Source organism: Manis pentadactyla, chromosome 7 (genome assembly GCF_030020395.1).
Source record: "Manis pentadactyla isolate mManPen7 chromosome 7, mManPen7.hap1, whole genome shotgun sequence".
Taxonomy (NCBI): Eukaryota; Metazoa; Chordata; class Mammalia; order Pholidota; family Manidae; genus Manis; species Manis pentadactyla.
In genome coordinates this window covers 122,093,615-122,112,585 of record NC_080025.1, presented here as the reverse complement: position 1 = coordinate 122,112,585, position 18,971 = coordinate 122,093,615, and the positions used below count along the sequence as shown (strand labels likewise).

General features: G+C 38.7%; 1 protein-coding gene across 9 annotated transcripts in view; it reads left to right on the top strand.

Moving 5' to 3' along the window:
- The window catches only part of SLC13A1 (solute carrier family 13 member 1), a 225,485-nt gene that overhangs the window by 71,897 nt on the left and 134,617 nt on the right, over nucleotides 1-18,971 (top strand). For all 9 annotated transcript variants that reach the window (XM_036905611.2, XM_036905614.2, XM_036905609.2 and 6 more), the window contains exons 8-12: nucleotides 2,751-2,870; nucleotides 6,542-6,640; nucleotides 7,055-7,156; nucleotides 10,860-10,966; nucleotides 13,014-13,123. In XM_036905611.2, coding sequence (XP_036761506.2) covers nucleotides 2,751-2,870; nucleotides 6,542-6,640; nucleotides 7,055-7,156; nucleotides 10,860-10,966; nucleotides 13,014-13,123 — 538 coding nt within the window. The remainder of the gene's footprint in view (nucleotides 1-2,750; nucleotides 2,871-6,541; nucleotides 6,641-7,054; nucleotides 7,157-10,859; nucleotides 10,967-13,013; nucleotides 13,124-18,971) is intronic.

Below are 18,971 nucleotides of genomic sequence, written 5' to 3'. Positions count from 1 at the left end.
ATTTACTTAGACTTTAAATTAGATCATGCCACTTAGTATGTTGCAATGACTCCTAATTGCATTTGTACTAAAATCCAAATTTCTCCTGAGAGCCTACAAGGTTATATGTGATCTGACCCCTATTGACTATTTCTTGGACTTAATACCATCCTAAATTTAGCTCTCTGCCCTCAGCCACACTGGCTTTCATCTGATCCTCAAACACATTCCTACCTCAGGGCCTTTGTACTTGCTCTTTCCTCTGTCTGGAATGCTCTTTCCCAGTTGTTTACATGAATGGTTCCTTCTTGCCATTTAGGTCTCACTTTCAAATATCTTTCTTGACCATACTATGTAAAATTTCTCCTTCCTCCTAATTACTTTTTATTATATTATTCTGTTTTATTTTCTGGTTCATTATATGCTTACTTGTTTATTGCTTGTGTTCCTCATTTAAATGTAAAATTTATAGAAGCTTGGAATTCACCACTTAATTCACCACTGTATGTCCAATAGCTAGAAGAGTACCTGGCATAAGTAGATACCCAAAAACATAGTGTTGATTCAAAGAAAAGGGCTCTATCAGAGTTAAACATACTTAGCATAGTTCATATGGAAGAAATCTATGTTTGCTTTAGGCAGATACTTGCAGTCACTTCACTATAGGGTATGAGGAAATTTGGAGAAAAACACCACAGTGAATCTAATCCCTTAGAGTAGGCCATTCACTCTGCTATTGTTCCGAATGTTCGCGATAGGTATAAATGTAAGGTTATGATCAGGGAGGTCACATTCCTGTAGTGTTTACTTCCTTACTACTGAAGAAACAAACAAAAACAAAAGAAAAACACAGAGTTTAGCTTCTTCAGGCTTCATTTTTCTAAATGAACTAATCCTCCAAGCAAAAATTCTGAAAAACTCCCCTTCAATCAAACAAATCTTATAGGATTCTCTGCAGTGGGGAGAACAAAGCAGCCTGATTTCAAGGTATGAGACACAGATAGTGAAAAATGAACTTGGGTTTGGGTCACTATCTTGAACCTAATCCAAGTTGCGTTTCTAAATATCAGTAGGCTGAACAGAATAGCATAGATCATTAACCTGTAATCCAAATCTAATACATTCATGGGTGTAAGTGTAAGCCTTTTCTGCCATAATTTATTTTCCACCTGAGGACAACATTATTTTTAAGTAAGCAGTCCTCAGTGGAACCTTATGGACATGATAAGGCATTTTTCATTAATCAGTTCTATGTATTGTGAGGCATTTCTTATTTATCAGTGGTCACTTTCTAATTGCATAAATATGTAAGCTAAGCCTTGGATCTCTTCAAGGTAGATAAAAATCATTCTCAAGTTGCTAATGATGACTGTAGGCAGGGAGATCAGCAACTTTTTATAAGCTCAAAGAAATCATAAAGAACATTAGAAATCTAGAGTTTTGAAAACTGATTATTTTTTTAAAATCTTTGCATTACTTAGGAACCATCCTAAAATAGAAGAAGGAACACTATGAAATAAAATAAAGTTAGCTTACATTGATGCACATAGCATGAAATACTTCATTTATTTACGTGTTTTTTTAAATGTCAAACTACAAGATATGATCTAAACAGAACAAGAACTAAACGTCTATTATTTATGTAAAGTCCTCTATATTTTGTGATTTCAAAAGTAGTACAAATATGTTAATGGTGTTTTTATTGCTTCTTTACATTTTCTGTACTTTCCAGATTACCAACTCTGCGTTACTACATCAAGAAAAAATTTACGACTCTTTCTCAAATTTCCTGGGTCTTTTTTTCCCCACAGTTATAAAATAGGTAACTCTATGGGAAGTTATGTGGAATTTCAACTACTTTTTGAAACAATGATTGTGATGTTACCAGAGGAACTGTGCTTGTATCTGATTCACTTTTGTTGCTATTGTTTTGTGATTAGGTGAGCTAAAAAGCCAAAAATAACTAGGAGAAATGAAAGTTACTGTTTTCCACAGAACTTTGACTTCTTTTTATCTAGTCCATTCCATATGTATTCCATTTGACTGAGCCACACAGCACTGTGGAGTCCTAGGAAGAAAGGGCCAGCATATGCCTGCTAAGATGGTTGCAGTTTGTGGGGGCAGGAGAAACAGCGGGAAAAAGAGCTTGGAGAGACGATACGGACTGGCCCAGAGTCCCTTAATAGGTGCCTGGGATGCCACCTGCCAATGTGAAATGGTAATGTTTAGTTCCATTTAGTCTGTTCCCAAGTCTGCTTGTCTTTCCTTATTCATACACTAGTGATTTGAGTACTAACATCAAAGCATGCACACCCATGCACACCCGTTTCTTGTGCATCTCATGAGCATCAGGTACTGTACTAGGCTCTTCACGAGGACTTCCTTACAAATTGGATAAAGAGAACAAAAACCGTAACATACCCACCCTGGCTTTTGCAGGAAGCAACAGTACTTGTGCAGTTACAGAATCAAGTCAGGAGATACGGAGTGAAACCAACCCAAAGTTGCTGCTTTGTCTGTCTAGAGTTATCATTAGCAAATGCGTTAACTTTTTTCTTGATGCAGTAACATCACTTGAAGATGACTTTTATCTGCCTTGAGGAGATCCAAGGTTTAGCTTGCATATTTATGCAATTGTGGGAATATGTCCCACATCTGCCTTCTGGGCTGGGAGTTGCAAAGGAAAGACATGAACTGCGGCTTTCTGATAACCGTCAGGAAAGATTCCAGTTGTTCCCCTTCCTCGAACGCTTTTCCTTATCTTTACACAGACGCTACCCTAATTGCCATTGCATCAACTTTGGATCATGGTTTTTGATGTCCTTCCCGGCCGCTGTCATTATCCTACTCTTGTCCTGGATCTGGTTGCAGTGGCTTTTCCTCGGGTTCAAGTAAGTCATTCTCCAGGTTTATCAGATAAAAAAAGGTGTCTAGGTTCTGAGTTCTCAGCTTCTCGCCCTGTGCTCTTGCACGTAATTCATGCATGTTGTCTTCCTCACAAAACTGACACAAACAAACACATACGATAAACTAGAACATTATCTAAACAATGTTGGCTATGGAAGAGATTTTGTAGAAAGAAAATCTACCTTAGCTGCCTTTGAATACTAAGCCAGTAAGGTATTCACAGGCCAGAAGAGCATAGGAGCTCACTGTAAAGAGAGCCCAGCCAGATTTGTCACAGTAGAATTTTAAGATGATTTGCCTCTCCTCTTGGTTTAATGTGGGGATGTCCTCAGGTCATTGAGTTACTTTAAACTGTAGCATGCAAGGCTTCTTGCTTCATTCTAGCACCAAAATTGGTATGTCCTTGGAAAAATAAAATAAATATCTGAGAGTGTGCTCTGTGGAAAAAAATATTGGATTGGCGATCAGGAGACCAGGGACAAAGCTGTGGCTTTGCACAAGCCAGATGAGTAATCTTTACGAATCCTGATCCATTCTCAGTCTCAGTGTCTTCAACTGTAAAGTACTAGAGTTTAAATGGAAGATTGGGAAGATCACTTCCAAAGCTGTAATTCTAATTCATATGGGCCCAAGTTGAACACACAGAAGTCAAGGTAAGAAATACTTATCAACAAAGAGCTGCTAAAATTTCAAATACAAGCTGACTATTACCTTGGCTGGGATTGAAGTTGGTTCATAAGTACCAAAGAGTTACATGACTTAAATAATAGCCTGCATATAAAATTATGGAGGGCTCCACAGCAAAATCTAAAATGCAGTATTAAATATTCAACACTGATAAGTATACTCCAAAAGGAAAGAGCAGAAAGTTGTAAATCAAACCTTGAGGATTTATTCCCGAAAAACAAAACAATTCAAAATTCATTGTTACAGGGTTTTATTTAAATAATTTCAAAGACCCATGAATAAAATAGCATGTTATCCACCAAGCAGGTGAGACCAAAACCAGCTATTTGTACTTCCTTTGAAAAGCAAAGCACTGTACCCAGGTGTTTTTCCATGCCCGTGCCCAAATTTTCCAAGTCTTGAAATATAAAGACTGATACTCTTCCATTTCCATTCCTCTTCCTGTTTTTTTTTTTTTTTGGCAGAACTGCCACATTTTGTTAGTAGTGAGGAGATGGTACTGATAATTTTTTTTAAATCTATTTGTCCAGATTGTGAGAGCAGCATGTGGCAGTCCTCCTGCTGAAGCAAATGTGTGGGATGTCAGTGCCTTCAGCAGGTGGGCCTCAGTGGGGAGAGGCAGGCTGCATACTAAATGCCCCTTCCTGGAGCCCCAAGCCTCTGGGGGTCTGCTCAGTTGTACAGGTAGCAATGCAGGATGCAGGGGCAGGAGCCCTAGCCAACGGAGAAAGCATCCCATCACAGAAACCCACGGCTGTTTCATTCTTTGTTGCTACATATAATGACCTTATAAAATATGTACATGACCATTGTCATTATTTTGAAATGCCCATCACGTAAAAAGGAGAACTTAGAAAGATAAAGGGCAGATGTATTGAAATGAGTTCTCTATAAGGACAAAAATCCTGTGAAGTGCATACATTAGGCAAAGTCCATAAATCATGATCAGCAGCATTTTTAAACAGTCACTTTGCTGTCCACTGGTGGTTAGACACTACACAGCTTCATGATCCAGCTGATTCGTCAGCGTCCCTTTCAGACAGCCTGTTCAGTCTGGAGGACCTTCACCTCTGGAGGTTTTTAGAATGACAAACAGAAATTATCAGCCATTCCCCTGGCAGGCCACCATACGTTCTGATTAGTGTGTTGGCTGTTAACACAGTTAACTCACCCATTATAAATGACCCCAACATACTTGGGAAGAGAAGGTCCTCTATCTGCACCAACGAACCTATTAAATGGGGAGATTGGTGCACTGTCATATGCGCCAGCAGTTCCTGTGTGGCGGCATTAACCTCCATTTGTAACAAAGCCAATTTGTCTTTTGACTTGACTATTTATTTTCCCAAACCAAAGTGTCAAAATGCACATGCAGTCTACTTGGCGAAAAGCAGTTTCTAAGGAGACTCATCTCTTTCACTCTACTTTTCTATCCTACAGATGATTCCCAAAGTCATCCATGGGTTAGTTTCTTACAATAGTAGTATTTATACTGTGACAAGGGGTAAGATTTTGAGACTGGGACTAGTCAGTAATTAAGTGAAATTATAAAAAAAAAATTCCCTCACTGTTGTTAAACACAATAACATCCATCTCATTTTGTTCATGAGTCAGGAGTATATGCAGGAGAGTCATTGTGAGTGTGTAGAATGGATGACCTAAGGAACTCACTCCTTCAAAGGGAATAGGAGCTCAAACAAGTTTGAATAGCACAGTTACAGAAAAAATAAATGTATAAAATGGGTCCACCTTCACACCACCTCAGTCTTCCTATTGAGAAAAAAAATGCCTGTGCTTTCTTTCATTTCCTTTTTAAGCTGCTTTATTTGTAGGTATGATTGAGATACAAACAGCTGTAGATACAGTTTCTGTGACTTGGCTACTGTGAATAAGGCTGCAATAAACATGTGAAGGCAGGTATCTCTTCAAGATCAAGATTTCAGTTTCTTTGGACATACAATTAGAAGTGCTTTTATACCTACACATAATGTAATCTGACTGAGCTACTCATAGACATTTCAAGAGAGAATCCATGAGAATCTAGCCATTTTCCCACTGTTTATTCCTCGGGAGCATTTTTTTATTTTTAAATCTAGGTCTAGAGCAGTAACTTCACTAAAATCTCTTCAAAGTTTTGAAGACCCTTGACTTCAGATCAGAAATATTAGTCACAGGGAAAAGGCCTCACTAAAATCAGCAGCTAAAAGAAATAGAGACTGGTAGCTACTATTGGAAATAAGTGGGGTAAATTATCTGTAGTGGATGTATCAGGACATAAAGGGTGAAGGAACTTAAAGAAAAAAAAAGACATAATAGAGCTGGCAGTTGTGAGAACAGACCTAGTTTGGACTCTGTTCAGGTCCATGTCCGTGTGACTTCTTTGACCTAGTGTTGTGACTCAAGTTCAGTTTATTTTGTGAAAATGATGGATCTGACAATCAACTATCTCATAAATTTGACAAAAGTCCCATTGAGTTGATGAGTCAATTTTTCATATATGTATACCAGTGTTTAGAGATGCTGGGCCAAGGCAGACAATTTGACACTGCCTCTGCCCGCAAATAACTCATTTTCTAACTAATTAGATAAAACTTACACGTGTGTAACAGTTAACAAGATATACAATAAATAAGCTAAAATATGTAACAATCACGTATATAATAAAGTGTTAAATTAGAGATGAGTGGCATATGGTAAAATTCTAATGATGCAAGAGGACTTGGAAAAGAAAGATATCAGTGGAAGATGCTGTGGAAAATAAGGAATGAAAATTAATCATTGGAAATTGAACAAACCAGGCAAAAACAGAGGAGAGGGGAGAGGACATCCAAAGCAGGAGATAGAGGTAGGAACGAAAAGCAGGGATTTCTGTTACTAGGAGGGAGATTTGTATTTTATAAAACTTTCACACAAATATCTTCTACAAAGGGAGACTCCTTTGCTTAACAGGCTTAATTATTCTTTTCAGTTTTAAGGAAATGTTCAAATGTGGCAAGACCAAAACAGTCGAACAGAGAGTGTGTGCTGAGGTGATTAAACAAGAATACCAAAAACTTGGGCCAATAAGGTAAGGTACACACACACATGCACACATGCACACATGGGAACACACACATACAAACAGATATCTGCTGCTTATGCTCAAATATTTGTTTAAAGGCAAATATGCACATAATTGTCTGTTACATATTCATGATGCTTAATAAGGCCCCTGAGTATTCTAACCTTTTTGAATATAACTCAATGTGACAAAATCTATACTTTGCCGAACTAAAATTTACCAGGTAGTGTGACAAGAAGCTAAAAGGTTCCAAGAGGAACAGAGCCCTTTTCTAACTGAGTGGATTCTCTCAAATTATTGACATGTCTGGTTTTTACAATGTTAAGTGTTCTGCTAAGATTACTTCTGACAGTAGCTCAGGGACGTTCTACAAATGTCCAGACTGAGAAAATCAATGGAAGGCTTGGAATTTTCGCACAGGTACCAGGAAGTTGTGACCTTGGTCCTCTTCATCGTAATGGCCCTGCTGTGGTTCAGCCGAGATCCTGGGTTTGTTTCTGGTTGGTCTGTGCTTTTCTCAGAGTAAGTGTTACATGTTATGTTTGTCAACCCCTCTTTTTTTAAACCTTGCTTTTCTCTTAAGTGGTTTCTATAGCTCTGAAAGATTGTATCAGGTTTTTTTTTTTCTTCCATTCCATGACAAATCAAATTTTTATTTCTAATCTTTTTAGAAAAAAACAGTAGGGCATAAAGTCCAGGAAGGCCACGGGCAACATAACAATACCTCCTGCAATTTAACATCAGGCTCCTTCAGACAAGGCCATCCTTGCAAAATTAGAAATCCAGTCTGCAGGAAAGCCATGTTCCGTGCTGGTCAGGAGTATAGATTTTGAGGCTGGTACTGCCTGGGTTCCATCCCCGCTCACTGCCTGGCTTCCATGCCCGCTCACTGCCTGGCTTCCATGCCCGCTCACTGCCTGGCTTCCATCGCCGCTCACTGCCCGGCTTCCATCCCCGCTCACTGCCCGGCTTCCATCCCCGCTCACTGCCCGGCTTCCATCCCCGCTCACTGCCCGGCTTCCATCCCCGCTCACTGCCCGGCTTCCATCCCCGCTCACTGCCCGGCTTCCATCCCCGGCTCACTGCCCGGCTTCCATCCCCGCTCACTGCCTGGCTTCCATCCCCGCTCACTGCCTGGCTTCCATCGCCGCTCACTGCCTGGCTTCCATCCCCGCTCACTGCCTGGCTTCCATCCCCGCTCACTGCCTGGCTTCCATGCCCGCTCACTGCCTGGCTTCCATGCCCGCTCACTGCCTGGCTTCCATCGCCGCTCACTGCCTGGCTTCCATCCCCGCTCACTGCCTGGCTTCCATGCCCGCTCACTGCCTGGCTTCCATGCCCGCTCACTGCCTGGCTTCCATGCCCGCTCACTGCCTGGCTTCCATCGCCGCTCACTGCCTGGCTTCCATGCCCGCTCACTGCCTGGCTTCCATCCCCGCTCACTGCCTGGCTTCCATCCCCGGCTCTTCCACTTACTTTGGGCAAGACACTTGTCTCTCAGCTTCTTCATCTGTAAAATGGGACTAGTAACGGCACTTAGAGTAGTACTACCCTTCCCCCTATAGGAAGTGTAGTATAAATGTTTATTATGTGAAATAAATGTCACTCAGTGCTTCTTAATAACCTGGTGTGAATTTATATTTGGTGATTGTTTCTGTCAATTTATTTTTTTAATTCTGTGCCGGTTTATTTATTTGGTTCAGTATCTTGTCTTTTCCTCTAAGTCCCTTTTTTGCAATAGCTCACTAGGAATCTATTCCTACCCCCACTTTTTAGATTAAGAATTCCTGAATGAGTAATAAGACTGATTTCACAAACTATTGTTAGAATCTGGGTCAGTGTTCGTTTTATCTCACAGTGTCTAATATACCATCTGTCATTGCTGAGTCATGTGAAGCAAGGGGAAAGATTATGGCATAATTTTCTAAATTAAGGACCATCCTACATGTCAGTATAAATACTTTGGCTTTGAGATTTGTGTTCCCAGTTTAGCTTTCTCTGAAGTACTCTCGTTCCTAAATTAAGCAGATCTCTGATTTAGATTTCCTGTATCACATCCCCCAGCAAGAGTCCACATCTTTGGGGGACAGGAACCAGAATTGTTTGGGTCAAATGTTTTCTGCCCTGATGGAATAAAGAAGTTCCTCTCTTCTTGGATCAGAACTTTCTGGTTATATTTCTGGGCATTACAATAGTTTTTTAAAGGTATAGAGTGTGTGTGCACAGTCCTAGTGAGTACACAAGAAGAGCGATGCAATATGGTAGCATGTTTCAAAGATCAGCTTCAGCTCTGTGAATGTTTTGTTTCCTTTAGGACTAAAATTTTTCATGTTGAGAAGTCTAAACAAAAGGCAGCATCCAATTATTCAAAGCAAACTATTGTTTAGTAGTTTGATTAGGACTTTGTAGTTTTGTAATAGGACCTAGATCAACATAAAAAAATAATTCTTCCTCCTTTTTAAACTCCCAGCCCTATTATCCTAAATAGGAAGTCTTCTTTAAATACCAGTGTGTAAAACCAAATGAAATTAGACAATAGCTAATAGAAACCAGGTGGAAATCCCAATAGGAAATCCAATATAATCAGTTTCTAATTTCTATTCCTTAACAGGAGGAAAATGTAATTGAAGAGATGTTTTGTTTGTAGCAGGAAAACAGAGTTTATTTACTATGGGCAAGAGCTTATGTTACCTAAATTCTGAGAAAAAAACAGTGGAAAAGAGCAAAGTTTTGAGAGAGGAAGGGATTTGAAGATATAAATCTAATTAGAAATTTGATTTATAAATTACCAAGGCAAGTAACACTTGTATAAGCTTAATATTTTGCAATACTGATACAACTTAGTTCAAAATAAACTAATAATAGTTGTTAAAGTCCTCTGAAATTATTTTGGTATTTATGGCTTTATTTTATTTAACATATATTCTGTAGAATGTATTTGTAATGTAGAGGTTTCAGTCATTTAGAATTTCCAAATCTAGAATGACATATAAATATTTATAGCTACCACCTAATGTTTTCATTCCATCTGTTTGAACCTGGACTGAATTCAGTGTGTCTTCTCTTACAAAACAAAATCAGAATACATGATGCCTGACCTAACTCGGCAAAAATCCAACCAGAAATGATAACTGAAATGAGAGAAATAAAAAAACAAATTTTGGATCAGTTTGTTGAATAAATTACACCAAGGTAACATTTTACTCAACAATGAAATAAAGAAAATGTATATTTAGGGAAAACAGACTGCTTTATAAAGTCATCAGATTGAATAAAATAATGCATTTCCTTGATGATTAGATTTGTTCAAGTAAATCATAGGAGTGGAGAGCTTCTGTAATATGTGCACATTGCTGAGTTACAAGGGGGAAAAACAATGTCTAGGTTGTACAATTGCTCCTCAGATTACAAAAATCCACTAGTTAATATTGCTGACTCTTAAAGCTGACTTCTAATTATCTGTGCCTGTTTCATCATGGTTTCCAGGTGCTTTTTAATTCTTGAGGCTTCTGGGAAGCTGTCTTACTTGCTGGAATGGCCTGGTGATTCTAAGACCCTGTCTGTTCCTGAATCACTCTTAATTTGTACAGTGATCATTAATGAGCATCTCATAAACCATTCTAATAATTAATATTCTTGATTGAGTTTCAAAGGGTACAAAGCATTAAATGGGTTGATTTCATTTGTATGACATAGCTTGGGCCTATAATCACAGTAGGAGATGTTAAATATTAGAAAAACAAATCCATTCCTTTTCACAATTTATAAAGGAGTTTTGAGGACTCTAGAAACACCCATGCCTTGCCCCAGCTTAATGATAGAACGTTATAAATCAATCATACAGGGCTTCGCCTGGTCTGACAATTGTTTCAACCTCAGTTCTCTGCCACTATAGCTAAAAGAAATAATTCAAAGAAAAAAATCATTTACCAGATCTGTAAGCTTTACATAAAAGGGAATTTGCTGCATTGACTTACTATGTCAGCATCTGTATTCAGTTTTGAAAATAAGGAGGCATATATGGAAGCAATGGAAATGTGGTCTGATATTTTCAACTCCATTAAATTATATAATTTCATTGGAAATTCATGGATTTTAAAGCAGATTATCCATAATAAATAATCTATACCACCACTACCACTTGTATGCTGTTAGCATACTGAGTTGTTTAGTTCAAGCAAATTCTTGATGCCATCTTCAAATGTACACATTTGTCTTTTTTCAGGTATCCTGGTTTTGCTACAGATTCAACTGTTGCCTTACTTGTAGGACTCCTATTCTTTCTTATCCCAGCTAAGAGATTGACTAAAACAACACCTACAGGAGAAATTGGTTGAGTATTATTTATAATTCTAAGTGAATTTGACAGAAGACCAAAAAATAGGAAGTTCTACTGGTTTCAGTTAGCACTTAGAGCAGAAGGACTAGTCATGCTGACACACTTCTGGCTTAGTGTGCCCTGTTTGTACACTGCAACCCTATCCAGCCAGCACACGTCCTCGCCCTACAAGAAAGATCATCTTTACAGAGGTGAGAAGTAGATTTCCTTATGTGCTGTAGTCAGTATTCTGCTATGAGTGGTACTCCTTGGTCTGAAATAATCCCACTTCCCTTGTCATAATCAGAATTAATCTTACTACTGGCAAACATAGGAACAAGAACTTGGAAGTCATACTTCATGAGCGCTTGCTAATAAATGCTGAGAATCTACAAAAGTGAAGAGTTTCAAGGGAAACAGCATTTACAGCTGCATAGTAGTCCTGGAGAAAATGCAGATCAACCCCACGCATTACTATAACCTAATGTCAGAATTGAAAGAAAAGGTATTCAGTGGGAACATTCCCAAGTCTTTGTAACACATGGACAGAGAAGCACCCATGTTTCTGTAAGCATACTCCTCCTCCTGACATCCACATGCTTCTTAAACATAGGATACATAGGATGTATCTGTGTCTATGCTTTATACTAACACAGAATGTTTTGGGTAGTTGTCAAATACCTGTGTTGTCAATGAGGGACAAATGGTTTAAAATTTTGGAAACAGCCTAATAGAGTTGTGGGGTTTTGTTGACGGTTTTTTCTTTCTTTTCCTTTCCTTTTCTTCATCCCTCCCTCCATCCCTACCTATCTTCCACCTGCTTTTCTTTTTCTATTCTGGGATGGCGCTGGGATTCATACAGTTGGGTTGACCTACCTGACACTAAGTCAGAAATGGATAAATATGAGTAATAGTCAGATTTCTAGGATATGATATTGTAACCAGCATAGCATAAAAATATATGCCTTTCATTCCTCACTTGAGATTAGAACATCTCCAAGTGAGTTAACCAGGAGAGGTTGTATAACAGAGCAGTGAAACCTATGAGACCCTGAGGATTCTGACCATTGTGATCAAAACCCTAAGGCTTGGCAGTGACAAGTGTTGAAGAAGCAATGCTGGTCTGAACTTCCCTGGCTCCAAACCTGAATCCCCCTCTCAGACAGAGCCTCCCCTGTCCACCATTCTCTCTCTTCTCACTTTTCAACTCCCATTCTCCCTGATAAACTCATTTACCTTAGGTTTTAAAATGGCATAAGTTAAAAAGTAATGTGTTAAATATTACATGATGGTTGTATTTTAACAGGATACATGTTACTCCATTTCAGTAAGAAATAGCAAAATTTTTATCAACAGTGAGGGTTGATTTGGTTTAGATTTAGGAGAAGGAGATAGGAAGGATGCTTATTAATAGCTTTAGAACTTCACCGTGTAGAATGTTGCCTGTTACACACAACTGTTAAGTAGAGATAATGTGTTCATGAATGACCTTACTTTTCAATGAGTCAATGGAGTCATCAGGACCCAAATATCAAGAGAAATCTTTATGATAATGCTTTATGAGCATTTTAAGGGTCTTGTGAATGATAATTAATTTAATCTGAACTTTGAATTATTTTAAACTGAAATCCTAATAGGCGTATCATGACCCTCCATATGATTTGAAAAGATAATGAAAGACTCAAATAAATATCAGCAAATAATAATTATAATGCTATACTAATGCTATTAGAACCAAAGCATATTACATATATTTCTCATAGTGAAGAATAGTATAGTTCAAAGCTTTGTGTTCCTTAAAGTAGGCAAAGATGTGAGTGAGATGAATGAATGAATAACATTATAAATGACAATGTTATTCTTTACCTAAATTGATTCTATAAGGAAAGTTCCACCTAAGCTAGGTAGAAATTACGCAAGGTCCAGATCAAGTTCCTTATGTAAAAACAATATAAGGGTATTAAAAATGTCTTGTGAGATGGCTATTTAAGATAGTGAAAGAAAACCTATTATACTGTCCTATTTCCAGCAGTGTGTAACTGTAGGACTTTTGTTTTGCAGTTGCCTTTGATTACTCTCCACTGATCACTTGGAAAGAGTTCCAGTCATTCATGCCCTGGGATATAGCCATTCTTGTCGGTGGAGGGTTTGCCCTGGCAGATGGCTGTGAGGTAACACTCTGACTCTAAGATAGTTAGCAACTGGGTAAACTGCTCGGGAGAACACAGAGACATTCAAGCTTTCGGCATATTCAATTTCATCCTACCATTTTAATGGTGGAGATTTCAGTAAGAATGCCACACAGATGAGGTGTGTTCAGGGTTCAAGAATGTGTGTAGGCTGCAAGCATAAAGCTTCATTTTATATGATGTCCCAGCATGTCAAAATAAACAAAGCAAAAAAGATTAGAATTCTTAGTCCATGAAATAGTACTAGAAGACTAGCTTAGTAAGAAAACACTGACATAAAAATCAGATGTACAGTGACTCCTAGTAAAACATTTGTCTTCCCTATACCTTTACTTTATTTCATGATGAATTTGAGTAGCTTTCATACCTCTCTTCAGTGTATCATGGTCCTAATGTTGCTAAAGCAGGGGAATGAAAAACAATAGTACTTTACAACATTATTTATTACATATCAAGTACAATAAAGAGACTAAATACATGTCAACTGAGTTAAATTCAGAGAGAATTTCATATAACCATGAGTAATACTATATTATACCTAATTTTAGGGAGAAATAAAACTGCCATGAGGAATAAAGTTGACACTTTTCATGGCCTATCATCTCTCCAGTTGACATAATGGAGAAGTCTGAGGAAATCTTTGCCCCTTGAAATTGCCCTGGTCATCGTAGGGTTGCTGGAGGAAAAGCAGCTTCTCCAAAAAGCCCATGAATTCCTTTAACCTGACTGATTAAGAACTTCTAGTTTGAGGGCTTCATAGCCTTCTGTGAAACACTCAAAGATCATGGCTGTTCCACTTAGCAGTCACCAAAGTAAAAAGGATGGTTGGAGAAGGTTGTGTCCAGCCTTCCAGTTCCTGAGAATTTAAATTTTTTTATACTCATCCAGACAAGTAATTATCAGCTTTATTCTGTCCTTGATAAATTATAAGAGACTTTTTTTTGCTTCTCACTTTATTGTCAGTTTTTCTATATACTATTTGGATACTGAGTTTTTCAATAATAGGATTTAATAATAGATGAAAGTCTTAGAAATCATCTCAGTTCTGAGTGCCACTCATAACATCGTTTTAGGTCTAGATTTGGCTCACCTCATCAACTGCTCAAATTTAAACTGAAGAAATATAAAACAAATACAGTTTTCTACTATTTCAGCAGTAATGAGAGCTGGTTTCTCAGAATAAATAACTTCCATTCCTATATCTGCTAATTTGAATTGTAAGGAAATCAGAATGAGCAACTCTGACATTGATGTGGAATTTGTTCATCTCTCTGCCCCAGAATATCTATCTGGATCGGACCCTAGATTATTAAAATGATTTGAAAAGCACTGGCCAAACCCTAGAAGTGAAAACTCCAGGGAAATGGAAAGATGTGGACTTTGTCTGATGCGGTAGGCTCTCTCACTGGAAGATTTAGGGAAACCAAGGAGGGAGGTCTAGTTTGCTATGGAAATCCTAGTACATAGAATCAGATTTCTATGGAGTACCCGGAGTAACCCTAGTCCTGAATTGTCAGCTTGAAGCCATGAGATTCAAAGATCTGGCTGTGGACAACTATGCCCCTAGAAACTGATTTTACTAAAATTTAGAGATAGTTAATTTTTTAGAAAGTTTGTTCAAAGTTGTGCCTAGTTTGACAGATGTCCAGGACTAGATAACCCTTCTATCTGGGAGCTATGAGAGCACAGCAACTAAAGCATTCACCTCCTTGCAGTTCCCTTAAAGGCCCCTTGATTTGTTTGAACATGATTGAACTCCCATGAGCTAGTAGTCACTTTCAAATTATCATCAGTGACTAACTCTTCCTTTCCATTTTTTATACATTCCTCAGATTTGTTCTCCTATGTTAAACATGGAGGATGTAACACTTCTTTCCCCAGATCATCACTAAAATGATAATAGCAGAACAAAAAAAGTGTGAATCTATAAACATAAAGAATTTCCAGCAGGAACAACAACATGAAAGAACTATTGATAAGGTTTAGAAGGTAGAGGCTATTTGAGAGGTAATTGACTTTGTACAGTAGAAAAAATGAAATCTATGGACCTACCAAAGGAAGAGCCAGCAAGAAACTGATTCATCTGTAGGATCCTGGAAGAGCTTAGAAATTGGAAGCAGCAGATTAACTGAAAGCTGGGGGGAAAAATGATGGCTGAAACTGGAAGATGTTTTAAAAAGTATATAAGGAGCAGTGCACCTCTCACATATTCTCTCCAGTCCTGAATAAATAGGCAACTTCTCTCTTTCATCACTGGTAAATTTTGATTTACTCTGTAACAAAATTGAATCAATGAAACACTGACTCATAGCTCCATCACCTACAGTGGAGTCCTCTTTCAGTGACCCTTGTCCAGGCACAAAGAGTTTCTGATCATCATTTTATTGCCTCCCTTTCAAACATGCGTAGGATTCCAGGGTCACCAAACAGTTGGGAAAGTCTCTGATACAATAAGCAGTAACAAAAGTAAAAAACAAACAGGGAAAAGGAACACAGAAAAAGCAAGGGAAATGCATGAAGCAAAGGTTAAAAAATTTGTCATTAATGTCTGAAAGAGATGATAGAACATTAAAGACATGAGATAAAACTGTTATTTTTTTTAAAGCAATAGAAATAAGAAAGAACCACTGAAGATAAGAAATATTATAACAAAAATTTTTAATGCAGTAGCAGGGTTAGAAGCTGACGTTTGAACATATCCCAGGAAATAGAACAAAAAGATGAGGAGAAGATCAATATAAAAAAAAGATAAGAAAATTCAAGGACCAATCTGAAATGTTCAACAGCCAAATAATAGGAGCTTCAGAAAGAGAAAAAGAAGAAAAGAAATAGAAATAGAAGAATATATCTGAAAAAAACAAAAACAAAAACAACAAAAAGAAACACCCAAATTTCCCAGAACTCTTGAGATTCTGGACACAGAGAGCTACTGAGTACCCAAAACCAAAGCACTTCAGTGTCAAAGTTTGGAACCCTGGGTGTGATGATAAAAGCCCAGTGGCATCCAGAGACGGGGCACAATGTGTGGTATAATCTTTCTCAGCTGCATCTAACCAAACATAGATAAAATCCATTTGTAAAATATATGTAGTTTTATTTTAGGATGAATTTGTGCCAGTGTGGTTTAAAAAATAGATAGTCTTTTCCCATCTAAAAGTCAAATACAAAAAATAAACAAAAATATAAGTCAAAACCTCAACCAACATACAGACTCTCTGGGCTATCTGGTATCCACATGTGGGGATGTTTTTGCCAACTTTTGATGTGAGAGTGTACTGCTGGTAATTAGAGCTTTTCTGATGCCAGTCTTAGTTTGTTACTGGGCATAAAGATTCACACATGCAATAATAGCTCATTGAAATCTTCTCACAAATGAACGAACTTTTCTTCCACTTGGGGGAGAAAAATAGAATGGCATACCTAACTTATCTGAGTGCAGCCAGTGTTTCAGTACTATAAATGAGGAATCCAAGATCAGAATGTCAACTGCCTTCTAAAGGATCTAGAAGCATAGGAAATGGAGAAATGGCTTAAAACTGCTGAATGCTAATTATTTCAAGTCTAGAATTTTACAAAGCTAAACTATCAAAACAGTGTTAGAAAATAAACAGATTTTCAGGCATGCAGAGACTAAAAAAAATTACTTCTTATCTACCTATTCTCAGGAAGCTATACAGAACGTGCTCTACCAACACAAAGGAGCAAACAAGAAAGGATTCCTACACACAAGGGAGTCAACGGGAAATCACAGTAAGCTAGCAAAGGCAGGACCCAGCAGCAGTAGAGCAGATCTAAAGATCAGCTAGTCCAGACGGAGCAGAAGGAGGGAACACGCCAGGAGGGAAAATGAACAAGAACAACTACCTAATATGTTTGTCTACTTACTCAAGGGGAGTTTTCCAATTTTACTGGAGAGTGTGCTGAAGACAGGTACTTGAAAACCAAGCAAAAACAAAAGAATGAGGCACTTATTTCCTGGAAAAACAAACCAACAAAAGAACAGTAAGACAAAAAAATAAATATAATCACAGTACATTAAGTGGCTCAAGTTTGAACACTAGACATATAATCATAATGGCAAACCTGAAATATCGATTTAACCAAAAATGTTGACCTATGAGTGTAAGGAAATGCAGGGATGGGAAAGATATGCACAGCAGAAGGCAAAAGAAAGCTGAAACCTCATGTAGCATATTAGAAAATTAGTAAATAATGTCTACATTTGAAAACTAGGAAAAAGTAAAACTTTGAAAATAGCTGTTAAGTACCTAAACATAGCTATAAATAACTAACATGGTTTACAGTTGTTGCCTCTGGGGAACACAATTTAGCAGTGGAAAGAGGTGGATCAGAAAGGCTACTCTTGAAAATATAGAGGCGGAGCCAACATGGCGGCGTGAGTAGGACAGTGGGAATCTCCTCCCAAAAACATATATACTTTTGAAAATACAACAAACACAACTAGCCCTAAAAGAGAGACCAGAAGACGCAGGACAGTGGCCAGACTGCAGCTACACCAGCGAGAACCCAGCGACTGGTGAAAGGGGTAAGATACAAGCCCCGGCCCTGCGGGACCCGAGCGCCCCTCCCCCCAGCTCCCGGCGGGAGAAGAATAGGCAGAGCGGGAGGGAGACGGAGCCCAGGACTGCCGAACACCCAGCCCCAGCCATCCGGGCCAGAGCGCAGACACAGTATATGCCCAGGGGGCCCTGGATACTGGGAGAACAGGGGGTAGACCTCAGAGCGGGTGCTGAAGCTGATGCCCCTGTGACAAAGAAAAGCGGGGGCTTTTTTGAAAGTCTTAAAGGGACAGGGACTTAACAGCTTGACGGAAACAACCCAGGTCACAGTACAGCAGCTGGAAATTACAGGGAAAACCGGGTGCACTAACCCCCTGGGCAACAGCTCTGAGACCCCTCACGGAGGCAAACAGTCAAGCAGCCCCCCCATCCATCACCCCACCGGGCGCTGCGAAAGCAGAGAAGCAGCCTGAGACAAATTCCGCCCACAGAAAGGGAAATTTCTCCCTTCCGGCCAGGCAAGACACAAAGACCCACTCTACACGCAATTACCCAACACAAGCCACTAGGGGTCGCAGTTGCCCCAGTAAAGAAAGGCCAGTAGTAAGTGAAAATTTTGGCCCTCCCAGCTGACAGTCAATAGCACCTGTCAACATGAAAAGGCAAAAAAATATGATTCAGACAAGACTAACCCAGACAGCTTCGGCATCTGCTACATCTTCCCCTGAAAAGGAATCTGGGGAGATAGATTTAGCCAGTCTACCTGAAAAAGAATTCAAAACAAAAGTCATAACCATGCTGATGGACTTGCAGAGAAATATGCAAGAACTAAGGAAGGAGAATTCAGAAATAAAACAAGCTCTGGAAGGACTTCAAAACAGAATGGACGAGATGCAAGAGACCATTAATGGACTAGAAAACAGAGAACAGGAACGCAGAGAAGCTGATGCAGAGAGAGATAAAAGGATCTCCAGGAATGAAAGAATTTTAAGAGAGCTGAGTGATCAATATAAAAGAAATAATTTAAGAATCATAGGCATTCCAGAAGAAGTAGAGAGAGAAAAGGGGATAGAAAATGTCTTTGAAGAAATAATTGCTGAAAATTTCCCCAAACTAGGGGAAGAAATGGCCTCTCAGACCACAGAGGTACACAGAACTCCCATGACAAGGGATCCAAGGAGGGCAACACCAAGACACATAATAATTAAAATGGCAAAGATCAAAGACAAGGACAAAGTATTACAAGCAGCCAGAGAGAAAAAAAAGGTTACCTACAAAGGAAAACCCATCAGGCTATCATCAGACTTCTC